Here is a 23,543-nt window from a genome sequence, read left to right as displayed (position 1 = left end):
CTGGCATATTTGAATTGATGATTTTGCAGTTGGCAGCCCAGCTCATACGGACTCCTTATCAACCTCATTAGTAATAAGATATAAATCAGAGTGCAGTACCACTTTTTTTTTTTTTAATTGACCGAAAATTTACAAAGCAGATCATCAATTTTACATTTAACAAATTCTATACTTTGTTTCATTTCAGTGATTGCAATACCTCCATGTACTAATAGTTTCCCCACTTTTCCCCTGTGGTTCTGATTTCCCTTCCGCTCTCCTTCCCAGTCCTTCTGAACTTTGTCCTTAGGTAAATGTTGCTCTTTTGCTCTGGAATGGTTGACCATTCCATGGTGAGCCTACCATACTAGTGTTGTTCCCCTAAGTGTAGTGTGACTTTATATCTATCTTATTGGGAAACATTTTAAAGACTGACATTATATAAAGATTTTTGGATCGTGGAATTCATAACTGTTGGTGGTAGTATAATTGCTTCAACCACTTAAGAGAGCAGTTTGATAGCATCTCAATGTTGAAAATGAATATGTTCTATGACCTAGCAATTTTATGCATATGGTAAATATTGTGGGTTAAATTGTTTTGTTTCATTTTAGGGAGCAGAACTGAAATGGATAAGTAGTTTTAAAACACACACACTCTATCTTACTTAACTACATATTCATCCACACACACAACCATACAGTAAATATTGAGTGCTTACTGTGTATATCGTACGGTATAGGTGTGGGGATGCAGCAGTAAATTAAGCAGACAAAAGTCATTGCCTTATGGAGCTTGCGTAGCAGTGGTAGTAGTGGGTATAGAATTTGACGGAGGAATAGAATCAGAAATAGGTGCATAGAGTATTCACTTTTTCTAAAATGTTTTACTTCTAAAAATTTCAGTCAAATAAATAGTAAAATGTGGGCTTTGGTATAATTGTGTGGTAGGTGCATGGTGCTCTGTGTACCTAAAACATTTCATAAACAGATTGAAATGAAGCAGCCAGACTTGCCAGATCTTGAGCTTTCTGTGTCTAATAGTTTTCAAGCAGAAGCATAGAAACAGATAGCACTGGTCTTAGAGAGCCTTAGGGGTTCCAGGTAGTACTTCAGAGGGTCTTGGCTGGGAGAGCCACTCAGGCTTGCCATCCTGTTTCAGCCAGTTCTTATCTGCATTATTTGTTGATAGATGCATCAGCTAAGATTTTGAGAGGTGATTTTTTTAAACTAAAAGTATGAATGAATGTGCTCTTAGACAAGACTGTGAAGGAGTCGATATGGTTCAGAATCGACTCGACAGCACTTAACAACAACAGCAACATGGAGTCCTGGTGTGGCGCTGTGGGTTAATGCGCCAGACTGCAAAGCCGTTTGAACTGCAAGGGTAGCGGTTCAAGCTCACCAGCTGCTCTCGGAAACTCTATACAGGATCGCTATGGGTTGGAACCAACTTGACAGCACTTTACAACAACAACATGAGCCAGAACTGACTCGATAGCAGATAATAACAACATTGTTTGGGAAGTTACATTAATTAGTAGTCTACAGATCCTGGTGTGGTGCTTAGGATCAGCACTGAACTGCGAACCACAAGGTTGGCAGTTCAAACCCATGAGCTGCTCTTTCGAAACCCTGTACAGGGTCGCTATGAGTTGGAACTGACTCGATGACCTAACAAAATTGTTTGGAAAATTAGATTAATTGATACTGTAGTACTTATAAAGAGCCCTGGTAGATTAGCGGGTTCAGAGCTGGGCTGCTGGTCCTAAGGTGAGCAGTTCCAGTCCACCAGCTGCACCATGGGAGAAAAATGAGACTTTCTGCTCTCATAAAGATATACAGCCTCTGAAACCCTGTACTGGGTTGCTGTGAGTCAGAACCGACTCCATGGCATATAGCAGCCACCACCATCATAGTCTTGTAAGGAGCCCTAGTGGCATTGTGGTTAGGCATTAAACTGCAAACTTCAAGGCCTGTAGTTCAAATCTACCATCTGCTCCTTAGTAGAAGATGAGGCTGTCAGCTCCTATAAAGATTTACAGTCTCGGAAAGTACATAGGGTCTCTATGAGTCAGAATTGACTTGATTACAGTGTTTATTTTTGGTGTGTTCTAGCTCTTAAACGGTTTTAGTAAAAAAAAACAAATTTTTTTTAATGTTTAAAGTCATATGGGTCCCTTGGTGGCATAGTTAACCGGCTTGACTACTAACCAAAAAGGCTGAAAGTTCAATCTACTCTTATCTTCTGAGGAAGTAAAGGTCTGGTATATCTACTCCTGAAAAATTAGCCATAAAAAACTTTAGCACAGTTCAGAATCTATTTCATGGTAACTTTTCTTAATGACCTGATCAGTTTCTTCTTTTGTTATGGATCTATTCAGGTTTTCTACTTCACTCTGTGTAAGTTTCTAAAAATATATCCATCTCTTCTAACTTTTCAAATTTGTTGGGAGTACAACTTTGCATAGTATTCTGTTACTATCCTTTTGATTTCCTTTGGTTCCATTGTGACATTGCCCATGTGGTTTTAATGCTTGTTTGTGTCTTCTTGTCTTTTGTTAGGTGTGCCAGTGGTCTGTCAATTTTGTTAATCCTTTCAAAGAACCAGCTTCTTGTCCTGTTGATTCTTTCTATAGTTTTTCTGTTTTCGATTTCATTTATTTCAGCTCTACTCTTCATTAGAAAGATGAGGCTTTCTACTCCCGTAAAGATTTACACCCTTGGAAACCCTGTACAGGGTCGCTATGGGTCGGAACCGACTCGATGGCACTTAACAACAACAACAACAACAACTCTTCATTATTTCTTTTCTTTTGGTGGCTGTAGATTCCCTCTGTTGGTCTGTTTCTGAATGTTGTAAATGCTGTGTTAATATGTTAATTTTGATTCTTTTCTTCTTTTTGGATGTGTGCATTTATAGCAATAAATTATCCTGTCAGTTTCTCCGTGTCCCAAAGATTTTGGTATCATGGCAACTTTTTAAAAAATGTTTCATTGTGAATAATATGATAGCTTACATGAGAGAACGTTAGCTTTACATTCATCCTATCATATATCATTTTATTGCCATGGTTACAATCCCTTCCATGCATCCTCAACCAACCAAAGGGTAGTCCCTGCAAGCCTGCTCTGCCCCTAGTCTTCAGCACTTAGCCTCTCTCTGGGTCTAGAGTCCCCAGCCGCTCCATCTCCCCACATCATTGTCACAGTCTCCATCTCTGGCATCATGGCTTCTCTGGGTAGGGTCCCGCTCTCCACTCTTCTCCCTTGATGGCCCCAGGGACCTTTGCTCCTAGACTGCAAAGTCAATCACTCCCCTCCTTTTGCTACAAAGCATCTACCTTTACATTTCCAACCCTCACAGTCAGTCCTGATAACAATTATTTACTATTGTATCACAAGAGACCTATCCACATCTCCTTTCATCAGCTCCGCCCAGCCAGATTGGATACTACTCAGTGGAGATTCTACCTTCCTCTGTACCCTCTGGATCTAGGCTACCTCTTGAAAGCTTGTAAACCAGTCAATTCTTGCTTTTGTAGCCCCTCCATTTTGGGTAGCCAATGTCCAAGTTGCCCATCCCTGTCTACTCTGTGTATGGAGGAGGTGGGAATGATCCACGGTGTGAAGATTTGTTCCCTCTTTTGAGTTACTGCATCCATAGGTATAGGTCAAGTTCATCAAATTGTATCAGATTACTTTTTCCTCCTCTTCTAGTTGAGCTCTGGTCTTCCAATCATTGAAGCCAGGTTAAGTGGGTATTATCTGCAAGTGTGGGTGTTCTTGTGCATATGTCCTCTCTTCTTATCAGCTGGATGCTTCACTCTCCACTCTAGTCCTCTGTGGCTGTGTCACTGACTCTGGGCCCAGGAGTTCCCAGGTCTTGCCACACTGCTGGCCAACCAGGTCTCCACCCGGGTTCACAGGAGTCATTGAATGTTGTAGGGCTTAGCTTGCAGCTTTATTGCTGTTTTTCCCTCACTTCCCCTTATTGGTGATGAATGTGGTCACCAATTCAGAGTGTGTATTCCCATTGAGTCTTACTTTTAGAGGGGGTTTGCCCTGAGGTGACCCGACCACTTGCCTTGATGTCTTCTGGGAGAGCAACTTGCTTGTTCCTGTAGTAATCAGTTGGACTACCTTTATTGTTTTGTATTTTTCCTGTAAGTCTTTCTTTCAAGAAGTATTTTCTGTTCTTCTAGTTGCTCCAGGCTGGTCTGCTTGTCCTTTAAGTGGAAATTTCCTACCTCAGAAGATTCTGGATGGGGTTCAGGATTCCACCTATGGTCTTATGTAATGCAAAGGCTCCATAGGAAGCCTCCTTCACTGGGCACATTGTAGCCCCATTTTAGGTATTCCAAACAGTTATGGGCAGAAGATGGACTTACAAGCTTTCTATAGTGATGTTTCTGGCTATTCCTTTCTCTCCTCCTTAGGTGTCTATTTTATAATGGTATGCCAGGGAAACCAAGATTCAAAAGACAGCCAAGCATCTTAACATTATTTCCCCCTTTTGCCCCTTCCAACCATGTCTCAATCCCTGTATCCCAGAGCCCTGTTGTTCCACTTAGCCCATGTAAACCTGCCTAATTGTTTTCCTGGCTGCTTTGTTCTTCCATTGTCCTCCCCCTTCTTTTGTATTGCCCCTCTTCCTAGCACCCAAATTATCCTGTGTCTCTTCCCTGCCCTGTGTTCTACCTTCCCTTCTCTCCCCTCACCGCCCCCCCCATCCCAGTAACCAGTAAAGAATTCCTCCCCCTCCTCCCTTAGTTTCTTTTTCTTAGTCTTTTACAGTAGGGATCCTGTGCAGTATTTCTCCTTTTGTGACTAATTTCACTCAACATAATGTCCTCAAGATTCATCCATGTTATGTGTTGGTTTGCAGCTTCCTTGTTCTTTAAAGTAGCATAATATTCCATTGTTTGTATGTACCACAGTTTGTTTAGCCATTCTTCAGTTGATGGGCACTTAGTCTGTCTCTATCTTTTTGCTATTGTAAATAGCGCTGCTATGAACGTTGGTGTGCAAATACCTACTCGTGATATGGCTTGTATTTCTTGTGGGTAAATACGAAGTAGAGGAATTGCTGGATCATAAGGTATTTCTATTTCCAACCTTCTGAGAAAGCGCATGGCAACTTTTTAAAAAAGAGTTTATGAGCAGGAGTTGAAATCAACTAGATGGCAGTAGGCTTTTATTTTAATTTTTATTGTCTGTGTGTATAAACTTTACAAATACAAGGTGAACTATCAGTGAATGGTAGATATTTACTATAAGTTACTCATCTTGATAGCAAACTTTTCTACTTTATGTTATTTTGTGATTTTCAATGTTTTCTGCATTTAAAAAAGTTATAATAGTTTTTTATCTTTCTTTAATTGTATGTTTTTTTAATCTGTAGTATGAAATTAATCTTTTGGAGCTGATTCAGAGAAGAAGAACAGTAAGTAGATGGTTTTCTGGAAATTGGGAAAAACCCAGAAGCAAGCATTGTGGCTCTATAGTAGGAACTAGGTTTGGGAGGAGTTGGCCTTAATCAGTTGTGTGGTGTCACACTTATAAAGACTGTTGAGAGTTACTTCCTACCCCCATCAGTATTGTTTAATGGTGAAGCGGGAATGCTGCTTTGGATACTTGTGATTAAACTGAGGCTTTGGTTTTTTTGTGTCCCTTTGTAGCGCATTAGGTATTCATTTAAGAAGGATGAAATTGAGAACTCTATCGTACGACGAGTACAAGGCGTCTTCCGACGTGCTTCAGCAAAATGGAAAGTAAGTGCTCAGAGCATCCTTTACTGTAAGAGATGACACGATGCGTATAAAATGTGACTTAGGCATCCAAATGCATTGTTCTGTATTCTTACCGTGGGCATCTTAGTTCTTATCCTAGTGATGGTATATCATTACTTAAACCGTTTTTTTGAGCCATTGAACAGGCCACTAAGGAAGTCAGTCTCACTGCCTTATAATTATTCTGTGAAGATGGTTGCTGTAGACAGGTCTTTGATACATAACTGACGATCAGAAAATTGGGAGGTGTTTGGATACGTTTCTAAGTATATGGAAAAGTAGGAGAGTTTTGCAATTTGGGAGTGTGAAATAAATGGTCAGAGCAGACGAAGTGCCTCAGTAACTTGATTCTGTTCAGGTTTGGCTCTGGGGCTGGTCCTATTCTATGAAACGTTTATATGTACTTTAGATTCCTGGGAATAGAACATTTTGTATTTTTATGTTTCATTGAGACCATGGAGAGCTTTGGTGAGTAAATTGGATGTGTGTCTTTGAGTGTGGTGGGAGGATGTAGGGGAATGGACTCTGTTACTATGACTGAGAGATCTGAGGACTCCGGAAGAGCTTAATAGATCTGTTGTTTTTCACAAAATTTGTCATTGCAAAGCTGTATTACATGTCAAGATGAAATTCAGGTCGCTTACTGCGTTGCTTTCCTTGCAGGATGATGTTCAACTTTGGCTGTCTTATGTAGTCTTTTGTAAGAAATGGGTGAGTATTAAGGAGGCATGTCTAGCTCCCTTTTCCATTTTTTCTTTTTAGTCTGCCTTTTAAGCTTTGTGCTTGATTACTGAGCTCCAAGTTTTCTCCAGTGTTATAAAGACAAAAAAAATTCAAGGAAGACTGAGCTTCAGTGTAATAGCATTTGTATATATCTGAGTTACTGTTTTTATAAATGAGTTCTATATCAGTTGCAAAGAAAACGATGTTTACGTATATATGTTCAGTAAAATTGAGTTATAGTTATAATAGTTATGTTTAGCAGGTTAGATGTCCAAAAACAGTCATTGTGTTTGTATTTGTTGCTACATGCCTAGGAATAACAACTCTTTATTCCATTGGATTTTACAGTTGGTGAGGGCACAGTTAGAAATTAATAGCAGTGATTTCACTGTGCAGGAAATAGAACATTTTCTTCCTCTTTTACAGGCTACCAAAGTTCAACTTAGCAAGGTATTCTCTGCCATGTTGGCTATTCATTCAAACAAGCCAGGTATGGTGAATTTTTTTTTTTTCCCCCCCATGAACGCTTTAGTTAGAGTTAAGCATTTTGGGCTTTATTTTATTTTATAAACCTAATAGAAATGGTTTTGCGGACATGAGCTTAGGCTTACACAATTTTTATTTTTGATTATCTTTTTCTTTGTTCACTCCTGCCGGATATACACCAGTTATGGTGTCAGGTCTGTCTGTGGACAAGAAGGATGGTGTTTCTTTGTAGTTGATGATAAGACAGAATGCTGTTTTGAGGCACTTTCTCATTGGAGGCAGGCAGAATCAGCGATTTCAGAAACTCAAAGGAGAAATTACTGATAACAGATTTTAGAACAGTATCTCTTTGGGTATAGAGTAGGTACTTGTGTTTTATAAGGGAAAGACTTGTTAATTGTGTCTGAATAGCACATTACAGTGGCGATGCAGTGCTGATTCTCAGGGTGTGAATATCTCAACCAGACATTACTTACTACACAAGATTCAGTAGGTGATGTTGATCCCAGTTTACTCAGAAGGGTTCAGCAGACCAACATCAGGTGTGCCTCACTGGACTCCTCTTAGCAGTCTGGGAACTAGTCTTTAGGTGTGAGGGGACAAAACCTGAATGATGGGGACGCCATCCATGGCTTAGAAGCCCATGGATGGGCATAGCTTCCTGGGATCCTAGAAAGAGCCATGCTCAAGTGTCAGGAGTCATGTGCTCAAGAAAGCCCAAAGCACTGGTTCTATCATTCATGGCCCACGCGGTCCAGATGCTAGCATCAACCATGGGCCATTTTTACCTTAATAAGCAGTTTTGCCTAGTAACATATCTGACCTTTATTAAATGTCTTGGGAAATTACTAGAATTTATTTAATGTTGAGTTCCCATGTAGAGAGACAAAGGTTTTGTTTTTAAGGCTTTATTTCTAGCAGATAACAATTGAAAATTTAACTTAAAAATTATGAACTATTTTAAATACATAGAGAAAAGAGAGAAGAACTAGAACTTGAAAATAGAAAGGAAAAATTAATTTCATTGATTCTAAGACATATTTTTTTTGGCATTTTCACAGCTTTAAAATTTGTATGTGACTTAAAATGCTTGTGCTTTTAGCTTTGATGAAATATATTAACAGGTACTATGTACACCCTCGGAAACCCTGTACAGGGTCGCTATGGGTCGGACCCGACTCGATGGCACTTAACAACAACAACAACAACATGTACCCATCAAGGAGCTCTGGTAGCGTAGTGGTTACGAATCGGGCTGCGAACCTTAGGGTCAGCGGTTCGAAACTACCAGCCGCTCCGCGGGAGAAAGATGAGGCTTTCTACTCCCGTAAAGATTTACACCCTCGGAAACCCTGTACAGGGTCGCTATGGGTCGGACCCGACTCAATGGCACTTAACAACAACAACAACAACAACATGTACCCATCAGGGCAGTACTGGTGTGGCTCTGCAGGATAAGCACTGGACTGCTAACCGCAAGTTGGCAGTTCAAACCCACTAGTCACTCCTTGGAAATCCTCTACAGGATCACTGTGAGTTGGAACTGACTCGTAGGCAATTAACAGTAATATACCCATCAGGAGCCCTGGTGGTGCTGTGGGCTAAGCATTGTGTTTAGATCCACCAGCAACTCCTTGAGGGAAAAACTGAAGCTGTCAGTTCTTGTCAAGATTGGAAACTTTAAGGATCAGTTGTACTTTGTCCTACAGTATCCCTGAGTTGGAATTAACTCGATGGCACTGGATTTGATGGTTGATTATATACCCCTCATCTAGACTGAACAGAAAGAACATTTACCTATTTACATCAGCATGTTTTTTCTAATTTTAAAGTAGCAAAACTTGATGGTCATTAGAAACCCTTTTTTCTGCATCCCCTTATTTTGGTAAAACCTTTAAAGAAATTATTTTGAGTATTAAAATTGGAATGTTGCTCTCTTTTGGTTAGCTAAATTATATTGATTGAAATAAAGTCTGTTGATTTTTTTCCACTTACAGCTTTGTGGATTATGGCAGCCAAATGGGAAATGGAAGATCGCTTATCTTCAGAAAGTGCAAGACAGTTGTTTCTGCGAGCCCTCCGCTTTCATCCGGAGTGTCCAAAACTTTATCAAGAAGTGAGTATGTGTGTGCATAGGATGAGTGATGCGTCTCTCAGTTTGAGGCTCTGGGGATGTTCCATTATCTTTTCATTCCGTTTTTCCACGAACTTCTTAAACCCCTCGGATATCCTTTATTAAGTTTGCCAAGTAGAAGTTTATGGAGGTAGGGATAAGTGTGTAGGGAAGTTTTTTTGGGGGAAAGGGACCAGAAGGATGAGGAGAAACGTCTTTATATTTTTGGCCAGTGATAAGTGTTGATAGTACAGCTTCTGGGTTGTTAGAGGTTGGAATTTCCATGTGGCACTGTAGGATAAGCACTGGTTCACTAAGTTGGTTTGAACTGCAAGTTGGAGGTTCAAACTTACCAGCTGCTCCTCAGAAATTCTTATCAGGATGGCTATGACTCGGAACTGACTTCATTGGCACTTAACTAGGTTTGTAAGAAATAGGACTGAAGCTTGCTATTATTTAGAAGGGAAGGCAGAGTTCAGCCATCTTTATCTTTTTTTTTTTTTTAATCATTCTCTTTGCCTTTTCCTTTGATGTCTCTTTGTTTCACTTTCGTCTCTTTTTCTTGAGAGAGGTATTTTGTCAGTACTTTCTAACTCACACGGAGAATGTATTCCTTCTTGGAGGGAGGGGGCCTTTAAAGAATTGATGACCTAACTCTTGAGAGAAAAACAGATGCTAATAATGATGTGTTTTTGAAAACTGTACCCTTTTCTAAAGCATTTTTCAGGTTAAGAGAGAAGTTGCTGCTTAGTCCTCAAATGAAAATTATGTAAGGAGAGGCAATAGACAGAGATTTTATGCTGCTAGGTTTTATAGAGGTCCTGTCTGTATTTTTGATTTTATAATAATTACTGGTGTTTTTGTACTGTAGCCTTGTATTTCTTTCCTTTTCTTATAATCTGCTAGATGTCCTCTTACTGCTTTCATTGCTTTTGCTGAGAAACTACTGTAAAATAATTATCCTGCTGTTGGAGGGTTATAGTTTAGTGTCATTTTTTATATGCTTTTTTAGGCTCTTAATGCCCATAATTGTATTTTCTAAAATAGAAATAAATTTGTTGCCTATTCTTACCAAAATATAATAAAGAGTACCACTATAATATAAAGAAAACAACAGAAAAGGTACTTAGAGACTTTTCACCTGTGTTTTGAATGCATACAGCATAGATTTAATTTCTTTTAGATGGCATTGTTTTACATATTCTTGTGCTCTGCCCTTTTCTATGTACCATGAAGGAGCCCTAGTGGTATACGCAGGTATGCCTGGGGCTGCTGACTCCAAAGTTCGTTTGAATCCACCAGCCCCTCCATGCGAGAATGAGAAGGCTTTCTGCTCCTGTTAAGAATTATCTTGGAAACCCACATAAGATCACTAATGAGTTGAAATCGACTCAGTGGCTGTGGGTCTTTGGTTTGGGTAGTTGCATGTTAGTAAATATTGATTTATATCAGTGGTATTCACACTTTCTGATCTTAAATATTACTTAGACACTAAAGACCTTTTGTTTATATGGGTTATGTCTATTAATTTTTATTGTGGTGGTGGCGGTGGCAGTGGTGTGCCGTGGAATTGGTTCTGACTCGTGGTGGCCATGTATAGGGTTTCCAAGGCTGTAAGTCTTCATAGGAGCAGAAAGCTTCATGTTTCTTCCACAGAACAGCTAGTGGATTTGAACTGTTGACCTGGTGGTTAGCAGCCCAACTTGTAAGTTAAAAACAGAGTTCAAGTTTATGTATTAATTCATTTAAAAAAATAATGTATCATGAATAACATGTTAGTCTTGCAAACCCCTTGAAAGGGTGTCAGAAATCCCTAGATATACCTAGACCACATTTTGATAACCTCTAATATGCAGCAGAGGAGTCCTGGGGTGACGCTGTGGGTTAATGCGCCAGACTGTAAAGCCGTTTGAACTGCAAGGTCGGTACTTCAAGCTCACCAGCTGCTCCTCGGAAACCCTATACAGGGTTGCTATGGGATGGAACCAACTCGACAGCACTTAACAACAACAACAGTGTGCAGGAGAAGGAGCTGTGGTAGCGTAGTGGTTACAAATCGGGCTGCTAACCTCAAGGTCAGTAGTTCGAAACTGCCAGCGCTTCCACGGGAGAAAGATGAGGCTTTCTGCTCCTGTAAAGATTTATAGCCTCAGAAACCCTATACAGGGTCGCTATGGGTTGGAACTGACTTGACGGAAGGTAACAACAACAACAACAATGTGCAGCAGGGGAATCCATCCCCTGCTTCAGGAGTTCATCCAGCTTTCATGGTGCCAGAAGTATGGATTCCATGAGAATTTGAAATTCTAATTTGTACTTTAACCCTTTTGATCAGAATTCGTCAATATAAACTTTGATCAAAATCTTCATTAGTGGTTTCCAGGCACCATCCAGTTCTTCTGGTCTCAGGGCATTTTTAACTTTCCTTACTCTATTGCTCCAGGTGAATAGAATCCAATTATTGTACCTTGGATTACTGCTTGAAAACTTTAAGACCCCAGGCTATGTAGTGAACTTGCAGGTAGAACAGAAGCATGTTATTAAACATGTTATTAGGCCAATTAATTGAGGTGCCCCACAGAGCCATTACCCTAAACCACCAAACCAAGGAACCAAATCTCATGAAGTATTTGTTTGTACTTAATTAGACTCAGCAGCTACTTTCTAAATTTTTACTTTTTTTAAAATCTTTTTTTGAATTGGGTGAAAGTTTACAGAGCAAATCAGGTCCCCATGAAACATTTCATACATATTTTGTTTCAGCTCATTGGTTGCAGTCCCCACAATGAAGCATCATTAATTTCACTTCCTCCCTATGTTTCCTGTTTCCATTTTTCCTTCTTTCTTAACCCTTCTGAACTTTGTCCTTGGGTATGTGCTGCCCCATTTTTGGGGATGGAAGATTGGATAGGAATAAGGAATGAGTGTTGGGTTGGGACCATGGCTAAGTCTAGACTAGGCCTGTTGTTGTTCAGTGCCATTGAGTTGGTACCACTCATAGTGACCCTCTGCACAACAGAACGAAACATTGCCTGATCCTGTGCCAACCTCATCATCGTGGCTACATTTGAGTCCATTGCTGCTGCCACTACGCCAGTCCATATTGCTAGCTGTCCCCCTCTTTTTCTCCGACCCACAATTTCACCCAACATAATATCCTTCTCTAGGGACTAGTACTTGCTGATAATATGTATGACGTATAAGAGATGAAGTCTGGCCGTCCTGGCTTCCAAGGAGCATTCTGGATATGCTTCTTCCAACACAGATAGTTTTGCTCTTTTGGCAGTCCATGGTACTTTTAATGTTCTCTTCCAAGACTGTGACTCAAATACATTACTCTTGGTCTTCCTTATTCAATTGTCCAAATTTCACATGCATATGAGGCTATTGAAAATACTATGGTTTGGATCAGGCGCACTTTAGTCCTCAAACTGACATCTTTATTCTTCAACACTTTAAACAGTTGTGTGCAGCAGATTTGTCTGATGCAGTATGTCCTTTGATTTCTTAACTACTGCTTCAATGAGTATTGATGATTGAGCATAATGATGTCTTTGACAACTTCAATCTTTTCTCCATTTATATGGATATTTATTGATCCAGTGGTCAGGATTTTAGTATTCTTCACATTGAGGTGTAACCCATTCCAAAGGCTCTGGTCTTTGATCTGCATCAGTAAGTCCTCTTTGCTTTCAGCAAGCAAGATTGTATCATCTGCATATCACAAGTTGTTAATGAATCTTCTGCCAATCGTGAGGCTATGTTTTTCTTCATATAATCCAGTTTCTTGAGTTATTTGCTCAGCATACAGATTGAATGAGTATAGTGAAAGAATACAATCCTGGAGCACACCTTTCCTAATTTTAAACCATTTGGTGTTCCCTTGTTTTGTTTGCACAACTGGCTCTTGGCCTATGTACAGATTCCTCATGAGTACTGTTAAGTGTTCCAGAATACTCGTTTTTTGCAATGTTGTCCATAGCTTGTCGTGATCCGCACAATTGAAAGCCTTTGCGTAGTCAGTAAAGCACAGGTAAACATCCTTCTCATTCTGTTGGAGTTTTGAGCAACTACATCCATAAGAAAAGGTACAGTTTACAAAATTGTAGCAATTTACACTTGCTTTCTGTATCAGACTTGTTTATCTTCATCTGGTCAAGTTCTGATCAGCAAGCTACCCAAGCTCGGTCAAATGGGTACTGTCACTTGCATGTGATATTAATGATAATGTCTGATGATTTCCACATTCTGTTAGGTCACCTCACTCTTGAATGGGCATAAATATGGATCACTTCCAGTCAGTTGACCAAGTAGTTGTCCTACAGATTTCTTGGCATAGATGAGTGAGTGTATCCATTGCTACATCAGTTTGTTGGAAGATTTCAATATGCAGTCCATCAATTTTCAGATCCTCGTTCTTTGCCAGTGCCTTCAGTGCACCTTGGTTTTCTTTCTTCAGGATCATTGGCTCTTGATTATATGCTACCTCTTGACTATTTCTTTTTGGTACAGTCACTAACTTTGTCTTCTCAGGCTGACATTTGAAATGTTCCATTTAGCTCTTTTACCTCCTCATTCCTTCCATTTGGCTTATCATCTCTATGCTGGAGGGCACATTTCAGAGTCTTCTGACATCCATTTGGTCTTTTCCTTCTTTTTTTGTCTTAATGATCTTTTGCTTTTCCCCTGTATGATGTTCTTGATGTCATTCCACAACTCTTCTGTCTTCAGTCTTTAGTGTCTGATGCATCAAATCTGTTCTCCAGATGATCTCTAAGGTCACATGGGATATATTCAGGGTCATGTTTTTGCTCTTGTGGATTTGTTTTCATTTTCTTGAGCTTGAGCTTGAACTTGCATATGAACAACTGATGGTCTGTTCTGCAGTCTGTCCCTAGCTTTTGTTTTGGCTGTTGATAGGGAATTTTTCTACTGTCTCTTTCCACAGATGTAGTCAATTTGATTTCTGTGTACTCCACCTGGTAAGGTCCATGTGTATGTATAGTTGTCTTTTATCTTGTTTAAAAAAGGTATTTACAATTACAAAGTCATTGGTCTTGCAACATTCTATCATGCGATTTCCAGCATCATTTCTATCACCAAGGTCATATTTTCCAACCAATTGCCAGTAGTTATTAATACATCTTGATTGCATGTGTGATCAATTTCAGACTGAAGAAGTTGGTAGAATTATTTAATTTCATCATCACTGGCTTTAATGGTTGGTGTGTAAATTTGAATAATAGTGGTAATATCTGGTCTTCTTTGTATGGATATTTATTATCCTATCACAGTGTTGTACTTCAAGACAAATCTTGATATGTTCTTTTTGATGAGGACTGTGACACCATTCCTCTTCAGGTTGACATTCCTGGCATAGTAAACCATGTGATTGTCAGATGCAAAATGGCCAATACCAGTCAATTTTAGCTCACTAATGCCTATGATGGTGTACAAGTGTGGCACTGTCGGTTAATGTGCCAGACTGCAAAACCGTTTGAACTGCAAGGTCGGTGGTTCAAGCTCACCAGTCAGTCCTTAGAAACCCTATGCAGGGGCGCTATGGGTCGGAACCCGACTCGACACTTAACAACAACAACAACAGTGCCTATGATATTGATGTTTATGCATCTTTTTTCATTTTTGACAGCTTCCAATTTTCCTAGTTTCATACTTCCATCCATGTTCCGATTATTAATGGCTATTAATACTGTTTCTCTTCATTTTGAGTTGTGTCCCATCTCCGATGAGGGTCCTGAGGGCTTTACTCCTTTTGCCTTATCATAGTCAATTCTACTTTGGGGAGGTAGCTCTTCCCTAGTTGTATTTTGAGTGCATTCCAACCTGAGGGACTCATCTTCCGGAACTATATATGACAATATTCGTGTGCTCTTTATTTGTATTTCAGTATTCAGTATTTTGGTGTTGCAGTGTTCCACTGCTACTCATAAGGTTTTCTCTGATGAAATATTCTGAAGTAGTCCATTTCTCCTTCTTCCTCGTCTGTCTTATTCTGGAAGCTCAGCTGAAACTTGTCCATCATGGGTGACTCTGCTGGTATTTAAACTACTGATAGCATAGCTTCTGGAATCACACAATACACAAGCCACCACAGTATGACAAACGGACAGACTAGGCCTAGGACTTTGTTTATTGTTAGGGTTGTGGTTAGAACTAGACTTAGTGTTAGGGCTGATGATTGCCTGGAGTAAGGCTTAGTCTAGTTCTTAGGATTTCAGTTAGGTGTATTTATATGTTTTTCTTGGTATCTATTTGATTTCCTATTCATTAGTAAGTTCTGTAACTACATTATTCCCTTTTATCTTTATGTTTTATTGCAACCTATCTCTAATTCTATATTTTCAGTCTTACAGCTCTTTTTTGCTTTGTAAACATCTATATCTGGATGGAGTCTAGGCTATATTGTCATATGTTAGTCTCAGATTGTTGTCTGCTGTTTTTGGTCTCTGTCCAAAGAATTCCCTTTAGTTTTCTTTTATTGACCTGGTTTTTACAAATTCTTTTAATTTCTGTTTGTCTGAAATGACTTAATTTTGCCATCATATTTGATGCACAGTTTTGCTTGATAAATGATTCTTGGTTCTCAGTCTCCCCCCACATTGCTTTATATATATCACTCCATTGTTTTCTTGTCTGCATAGTTTCTGCTGGGAAATCAAGGGTTTAGTTTTACTAGTTCTGCTTTGTAGGCAACTTTTGTTTTATCTGCACTGTTGTCAGAATTCTTTCTTATCATTGGTCTTGAAAAATCTGACTATAATATATCTTGGTGTCTTTCTTTTGGAGTCTATCTTATTTGGAGTTCATTCAACTTCTTGAATGGCTATCTTCTTATCTTTAATAATGTTTGGGAAGTTTTCTTTCAGCAACTCTTGAACAACATTCTCTGTGGATCTTTTGTCTTCCTGTTCTGTAATTACCTATCACACACACGTACTTTATTCTTCTTATCAATGTATTACCTTCTTATGAAACCTTAGCATTAAATCTTCTGGCTTTCTAATTGCTGTCCTGTATGGTTCCTGTTTTTGCAATTATTTTGCCAGCTTTGCTTCCTGTATTTTTCTCATAGTTTTGTCTATGTATGTTTTCCTTGATGTTGTCTGTAGTTTCCTTGATGATCTTTCTCATAGTTCACTGAAGTTGCTTGATTAATATTCTTTTAAATTCCTTATTAAAAGGTGGCTCCGACACCATTTTTGGTGTTAAATTTTCTGACTATATTTTGGTGACTTATTTGAGGCACTCTATCTTGTTTCTCTGTGTAAGCTGAAATTGTGTATTTTCTCCAAAACATTGTAGTGTATTATTAATATTTAATTGATGATTGTGTATTAGTGTATTCTTAGTCACTCAGTCACTACCTATCTTCTGGATCCTGGATGTGGTAGAGACCAGAGTGTGAACGCATTTAGTTCTCTGTTCACTTTTTGTGTAGCACAGGTCAGGGTGGGTTCACACACCTCCAGAAGCAAGGGTGCTGTGCTAGGTGCCCAACTCCAGACAGAGTAGAGGCTGTGCAGGAGGGGGTGCTACCAGCCACTGGATTGGCGAGGGCATAGGAACAAGAGAGAATTGCACCCTCTTGCCGTTAGCCTCCAGCTTACAGGTCACTGTATCAATAGTCTCTGTATCAACAGCTCAATAAAGTTCAAGCTCGTTGCTGCGCGCCACATCACGCAATGCCATTCCAGCTCACTGCCTGTTTTTCTTTTCTGTCTCACTGTTCCTGTTCAGCTTGCTCTTCCAGTTGGCATGCAGTCTACCTCTTTGTCCTCTCCTCTGATGCTCTGGTTGTCATCAGATACATATGTATGTTTTACTTGGTCTCTCATGTATTTGTTGCAGAGGGTTGCCTTAGTGCATATGGTTCCTCCACTACTTGTCCAAGACTCTAAATGCTACTCTTTTGATCTCAAATGGTTGATTACTCTAAGGAATGTATATTCCTAGTGTTAATGTTCCCCTTATAGACCTGCATGTTGCTTGGCTGAAAATGGAGCAGCGGGCTGAATTCACTTTCAGACCTGAAGGGTGACTAAAGACCATAGTCTTGGGCTTCTATCAGTCTCTATCCAACCAGTAAGCCTGGTCATTTGCATGATTTTGATTTTGAGTCCACAATTTTCTCCTACTCTATTCAGGACCTTCTAATGTGATCACATTTTGAGCAATTGGCAATGGTAACTGAGCACCATCTAGTTTGTCATGGCAGAAGGCTGATGTTCATGCACCTTCAGAGTTTTTAGACTTTAGTTGCTATTTACCAAAGTAGGAGGTGTAGAGCATTGTCTTGTGAACTGGGTTTCACCAACTGACCTTAGTGTCTCCTAATACTCTGCATTTATATTTTTGATTCATATCTTCAAAATAGTTGCCAAAAGAGCACAGTATCATTTTCATCATAACTTGTCACTGTCAACTAGTTCCATAATAAAATAAGACTAACATTTATGGTTATTTTTTTAAAAAGCTATGTTACCTATGTGTCTGATAAAAAGAATTCTCTGAAGATTTTCAGTTCATTTCTCTTTTGTAGTACTTTAGGATGGAGCTGATGCATGCTGAGAAACTGAGGAAGGAAAAGCAAGAATTTGAAAAGGCCAAGATGGAAGTGGTAAGATCTTAATGTACTGTCATTTATTAGCAATATGTTTTATCTTGAGCCTGGTTGTTGTTGTTATGTTCTGTGGAGTCGGTTCCGTCTCATAGCAACTCTGTAAACGGTTTCTGAGGCTGTAAATCTTTACGGGAGCAGAAAGCCTCATCTTTCTCCTGCGAACAGCTGGTAGTTTCGAACTGCTGACCATGAGATTAGCAGCCCTATTTGTAACCACTATGTAGATGTAAGAAAAACAGTCTTTGGAATGTGTTTTCCTTTCAATTTTATGTTATATTGTGAAACTTAAAGAATGAGTTGAGAGTTGATTAAAAATGTAGCTCTGGTAGTATAGTGGTTTACAAATTGGGCTGCAAACCTCAAGGCTGTGAACTTCAAGGTCAGCATTTCGAAACTACCAGCTGTTTCGCGGGAGAAAGAGGAGGCTTTCTGCTCCCGTAAAGATTTACAGCCTCGGAAACCCTGTACAGAGTCTCTATGAGTCGGAACCGACTCCACGGCACATAACCACCAACCAACCAGTTATAAAAGTAGACATTTAAACTAATTGACGTCATCCTAAAAATTATTACTGATGGAATGGCCAAAGGTTACTTTTAAGACTGTATCATTTCATTAAATTATGTAAATTTGATTTCATTAAATTATGTTACTATTATCATTTCACTAAATTATGCATTAATAGTTTGAAGGAGGCTGAAGAAGCTTTTAAAATATGTGGTTCATAGCCTTTTTTTTTTACATCTTATTTTTATGAATGAGAACAAGTAAATTTTAAAATGTTGGTACTAAAAAAGGAGCATTGATACCATCATTTGTTATAGTTGTTTTTGGGCACAGATCCTTTTTTTCCAAATAAAAATTCTACATAGAAGGGTATACTAGTCATATAAAACCAGACGTTTTCTGATCTCAGAGGGATATTGTTTTTGTTGTTGTTATGTGCCGTGGAGTCAGTTCTGACTCATAGCAACCCTGTACAGGGTTTCTGAGGCTATACATCTTTATGGGAGCATAAAGCCTCATCTTTCTCCCACGGAACAGCTGGTAGTTTTGAATTGCTGACTGTGAGGTTAGCAACCCGATTCGTAATCACTACGCTACCAGAGCTCCTTCAGAGGGATGGGAGGCCTTAAAGCCATGCTTTACCCTTTCTGAAGCCTGAGAATAGTTTCAAGATCAGTGATCTTGTTAGGCTGCACGTTTTACAAGTGAGGAACCAGGCCCAAAGATGAGACATTACTTGCTTGAGGTTACATGGAAGAGGTAGTTTAGGACTGGTAATTTTCATGGTAGGGCTTTTTCTATGATAATGGTGTTGCCTGTTAAGTGATGTTAAATGTAACACTCTTTAGGACAATCTTGATTATGCTGAAGAAATCCTTAGTGGTGAATTGGCACGGATCATCTATAAAAACTCTGTGAGCATAATTAAAGGTAGGTATCTTTGGTAAGTGGAGTACTGGTGTGGCGCTGTGGGTTAATGCGCTGGACTGCAAATTCATGTGGAACTGCAAGGTTGGCTGTTCAAGCTCACCAACTGTTCTTAGGAAAGCCTGTTCAGGGTCACTATGGGTTGGAACCTACTCAGCAGCTTTTAATAACAAAAACAACAGTCTTCGCTAAGCAGAGTATAGTGGTGGAAAAGGGAAATGTATTCGTAATGAGAAAGACTTTAGCTAATTAAAACTTTTTTCACTAGAATATGTGTAAAACTCAGAATGCAGAAGTAATGTCCTGTTTGTTTTATAAAAGGTGTCTTTTCCATTAGGATATAGTTGAACTCTTTAGTTTTAATTTAGTGCTTTAACTTGTGAAGAGTTGAAAAGATGATTCAGTTCATTCCCTTATACCCATAAGAAGGTTAGAATAAAGAAGCATGTATGAATTAAAAAAAATGTATGAATTAAAAAAAAATAAGTAATAATGGCTTAGTTGTGTGGTGGGGCTGTGTTAACTTTTGCTTTCTATTTACCAGACATTAAAGATCCAAAAATTTAATGTTCACGGTGGTGGGGGGGATGGTGTGCCGTGGAGTTGGTTCTGACTCATAGAGACCCTGTATAGGGTTTCTGAGGCTATAAATCTTTATGGGAGCAGAAAGCCTCGTCTTTCTCCTGTGGAACCCACTGGTAGTTTCGAACTAGCTGACCTTGAGGTTAGTAGCCTGACTTGTAACCACTACGCTATCAGGGCTCCTTAAGCATGCTCATAATTCTTGAGTCTTATTGGTACTGAACTTCCCTTCCTTTGCTGTTAAATTTTAGGTGCAGAATTTCACGTGTCATTGCTTTCAATTGCACAGCTGTTTGACTTTGCCAAAGAATTGCAAAAGGAAATTTATGATGAGTAAGTAATATTGTGAAAGGTCACTATTTCTGATCTTGTGGTTTGTTTTTTTTTTAAGGATTTTCGGTTGGATATTTTTTAGGAGGAGGAAAACAGACACCATGTTAAATCCTTTGGAAGAAAAGCATATTACATCAAAAATATGTTTCTGCAGAAATTGTCTGATTTACTCAATTGGTTTCCCTTAGAAAACAGTTTTTTAATCAGTAAGAAATATATTGTAAGAGTCACATAAAATCTGTATTCTGTTTGCTTAGCATGGTGTTTACTTTTGTTAATAAAATGATTTGTACTCATGGATATTTATAGTTGCATGCTGCAGATAGTTTTATATAGTTAGGAAATTCTGAGGGGGTTTCAGACAATGTGGAGAAAGATCCCCTTAACTTTTAATTCCATTTTTTTTCCACAAGTTTTTGGAAACTTCCTTGTTTGTGGCTTGCCTTTTGGTTACTTCCATACCTGAGTATCACAGGAGACAAAATGGAACTTGGATCCGTTTGCTCTTTGGAAACTTTCAGAGTTCCGGTATTATAGATAATTAGATTGTGCTTTTTCTCTGCTTCTCTTACTGTAGAAAATCAAGAGCTTGGATAGAATATTACGGCTCCAGTCTTGTCCTGTATAACTTCCAATTTGACCTTGAGCAATTTGATCACTTAAAAGTTAACATTTGTGATGGGTGGCTGAAACATCTTAAAACTCAGTAAATGTGTGACCGCTCTAACTTATTGATAAAATTCATCTTGAGAGAAGTTGGGAAGTGGCTCTGGTGGCAATGAATTGTTAGAGGTGTCCTTTGTACATTGTAGTATATTTTTCAGCCTTCAGACGCTGCACACAGATGACCCTCTCACTTGGGATTATGTGGCACGGCGAGAATTAGAGATCCAGTCCCAGGCAGGAGAAGAACAGCCTGCAACTAAACAAGCCAGAGCAGCAGAGATGTGCCAGAAGGAGGAGAGGTGCTGTGCTGTGTATGAAGAGGCAGTGAAGACTCTGCCTACAGGTGAATGTGACCAAAGCAGAATCTAGCGTAGGGGTCATTGTATTCCCCAGTGTGAAACTAACGCTGTTTTTATTCCCTTTACCATCAACACCAGGAATGTAGTGCAGTTACAATGGGCCTGACTCTCTATGTTGTTCTTTCTTTGATGGTGAAAGGTGAAACTGGAATGAAAGTGATACTTGATTTAGTTAATTTATTTGGGGAAATGATGCTACTTGTTGTGTTGTTACGTGCTGTTGAGTTCATTCCAACTGACAGTGACCCTGTGTACCTCAGAATGAAACACTGCCCAGTCCTGCATCATAGTCCCAGTTTTTGCTAAGCTTTAGCCAGTTGCTGCTGTCACAGTGCCACTCCATCTTGTTGGCGTTCTTTCTCTCACTGATCCTTCATTTTACCAAGTATGACGTTCTCTTCCTGGGACTCATCCCTTGGGACACTGTGTCCAAAATATGAGCGATGAAGTCTCACCATCCTAACTTTTAAGGAGCATTCTGGCTGTACTTCTTTCAACACAGATTTGTTTGTAATTCTGGCAGTTCATGGTTACTTTTAATGTTCTTTATCACCATAACTCAAATGCATCAATTCTTCTGTGGTCTTTCTTATTCATGGTCCAACTTTCACATTCATATGAAGCTATTGAAAATATCATGTCTTGGGTCAGGCATGTCTTATTCTTCAAACTGACATCTTTGCTCTTGAGCACTTTAAATATAAGGCCTTGTGCAGCAGATTTGCCTAATGCAGTACGCTGTTTGATTTCTTGATTCCATGAATATTGATGGTGGCTCTGAGAAAAATGAAGTCTTTGACAACTTCGATCTTTCTCCATTTCTTGTGCTGTTACTTACTGGTCCAGGGGGGAGGATTTTTGTTTTCTTTACACTGAGGTGCAACCTGTACTGACGACTGTGGTCTTTGATCTTCATCAGTAAGTGTTTGAAGTGTTTTCATCTATGTACTGCAGGTTAATGAGTCTTCCTTCCACCAATCCTGATAGCACGTTTTTCATATAATCCAGCTTCTTGAATTATTTGCTCAACATACAGACTGAGTAAATTTGGTGGTAGAATACAATCCTGTCGTATACCTTTCCTAATTTTAAACCATTCATTGTTCCCTTGTTCTAGTCAAACCACTGTCTGTGTATAAGTTCCTCAAGAACACAATTACCAGTGTTCTGGAATATTCATTCGCCACAATGATGTCCATAGCTTGTCATGATCCACAAAGTTAAAAGCCTTTGCATAGTCAGTAAAGCACAGGTAAACATCTTTCTGATATTCTTTGCTTTCAACCAAGATCCATCTGATGTCAACAATGATATCCCTTGTTCATGTTGTTGTCTGAATCCAGCTTGAACTTCTGACAATTCCTTGTCAAGGTACTCTTAGAGCCATTTTTGAATTGTCTTCAGCAAAATTTTACTTGCATGTGATATTACTAATATTGACCGATGATTTCCCAATTCTGTTGGGTCACCTCTCTTTAGAATGGGCTCAGGTACGGCATTCTTCCGACCAGTTGATCAGTTAGTTTTCTTCTCATTTTCTTGGCATAGATGATTGAGTGCGTCCAGCGCTGCATCAGTTGATTCAAAATTTTTAATTTATATTCCATCATTTCCTGGATCCTTGTTCTTTGCCAGTGCCTTCAGTGCACCTTGGATGACTTCTTTCAGTATCATAGGCTCTTTTTTTTTTAATGTTTTGTTGTGAATTATGTGATAGCTTACATGGGAGAACATTAGTTTTACATTCATACTATCATATATCATTTCATTCCATGGAATTCCCTCCATGCATCATCAACCAACCAAAAGTGTATACCTTACAAGCCTGCCCCCTGGTTGTCAGCACACAGCCCCTCTCCCTCTCTGGGTCTAAAGTCCCCAGCTACTCTCTCTCTCTACGTCATCGTCTCTGCCTCCATCTCAGGCATCACTGCTTCTCTGGGTAGGGTCCCGCTCTCCGCTCTTCTCCCTTGATGCAAAGTTAATCACTCCCCTCCTTACAAAACGTCTACCTTTACATTTCCAACCCTCACAGTCAGTCCTGCTAACAGTTATTCACTATTGTATCACAAGAGACCTATCCGCATTTCCTTTCATCAACCCCACCTAGAGAGATTGGATACTACTCAGTGGAGATTCTACCTTCCTCCATGCCCTCTGGATCTAGTTTCCCTCTTGAAAGCTTGTAAGCCAGTCACTTCTTGTCTTTGTAGGCCTCCCTCCCCCACTTTGGGTAGCCAGTGTCCAAGTTGCCCATGATCCTTGCTGTAAAGATTTGTTCCCTCATTTGAGCTACTGCATCCATAGGTGTAGGTCAAGTTCATCAAATTGTATCCGATTACTCTTTTTTTCCTCTTCTTTCTTCTTCTAGTTGAGCTCTGATCATCCAGTCATTTTGAAGCCAGGTCATGTGGGTATTATTTGCAAGTGTGGGTG

At 39.4% G+C, this 23,543-nt stretch overlaps 1 protein-coding gene across 1 annotated transcript in view; it reads left to right on the top strand.

Moving 5' to 3' along the window:
* The window catches only part of UTP6 (UTP6, small subunit (SSU) processome component, homolog (yeast)), a 42,621-nt gene that overhangs the window by 4,066 nt on the left and 15,012 nt on the right, over nucleotides 1-23,543 (top strand). Inside the window, exons 3-11 of the mRNA XM_006832294.1 lie at nucleotides 5,383-5,424; nucleotides 5,660-5,752; nucleotides 6,434-6,481; nucleotides 6,920-6,983; nucleotides 8,977-9,095; nucleotides 17,653-17,730; nucleotides 19,089-19,170; nucleotides 20,001-20,082; nucleotides 20,907-21,091. Coding sequence (XP_006832357.1) covers nucleotides 5,383-5,424; nucleotides 5,660-5,752; nucleotides 6,434-6,481; nucleotides 6,920-6,983; nucleotides 8,977-9,095; nucleotides 17,653-17,730; nucleotides 19,089-19,170; nucleotides 20,001-20,082; nucleotides 20,907-21,091 — 793 coding nt within the window. The remainder of the gene's footprint in view (nucleotides 1-5,382; nucleotides 5,425-5,659; nucleotides 5,753-6,433; nucleotides 6,482-6,919; nucleotides 6,984-8,976; nucleotides 9,096-17,652; nucleotides 17,731-19,088; nucleotides 19,171-20,000; nucleotides 20,083-20,906; nucleotides 21,092-23,543) is intronic.

Source organism: Chrysochloris asiatica, unplaced genomic scaffold (genome assembly GCF_000296735.1).
Source record: "Chrysochloris asiatica unplaced genomic scaffold, ChrAsi1.0 scaffold00007, whole genome shotgun sequence".
NCBI lineage: Eukaryota > Metazoa > Chordata > Mammalia > Afrosoricida > Chrysochloridae > Chrysochloris > Chrysochloris asiatica.
The sequence above is the reverse complement of the archived record's forward strand: the minus strand, read 5'-3'. Positions and strand labels throughout refer to the sequence as shown.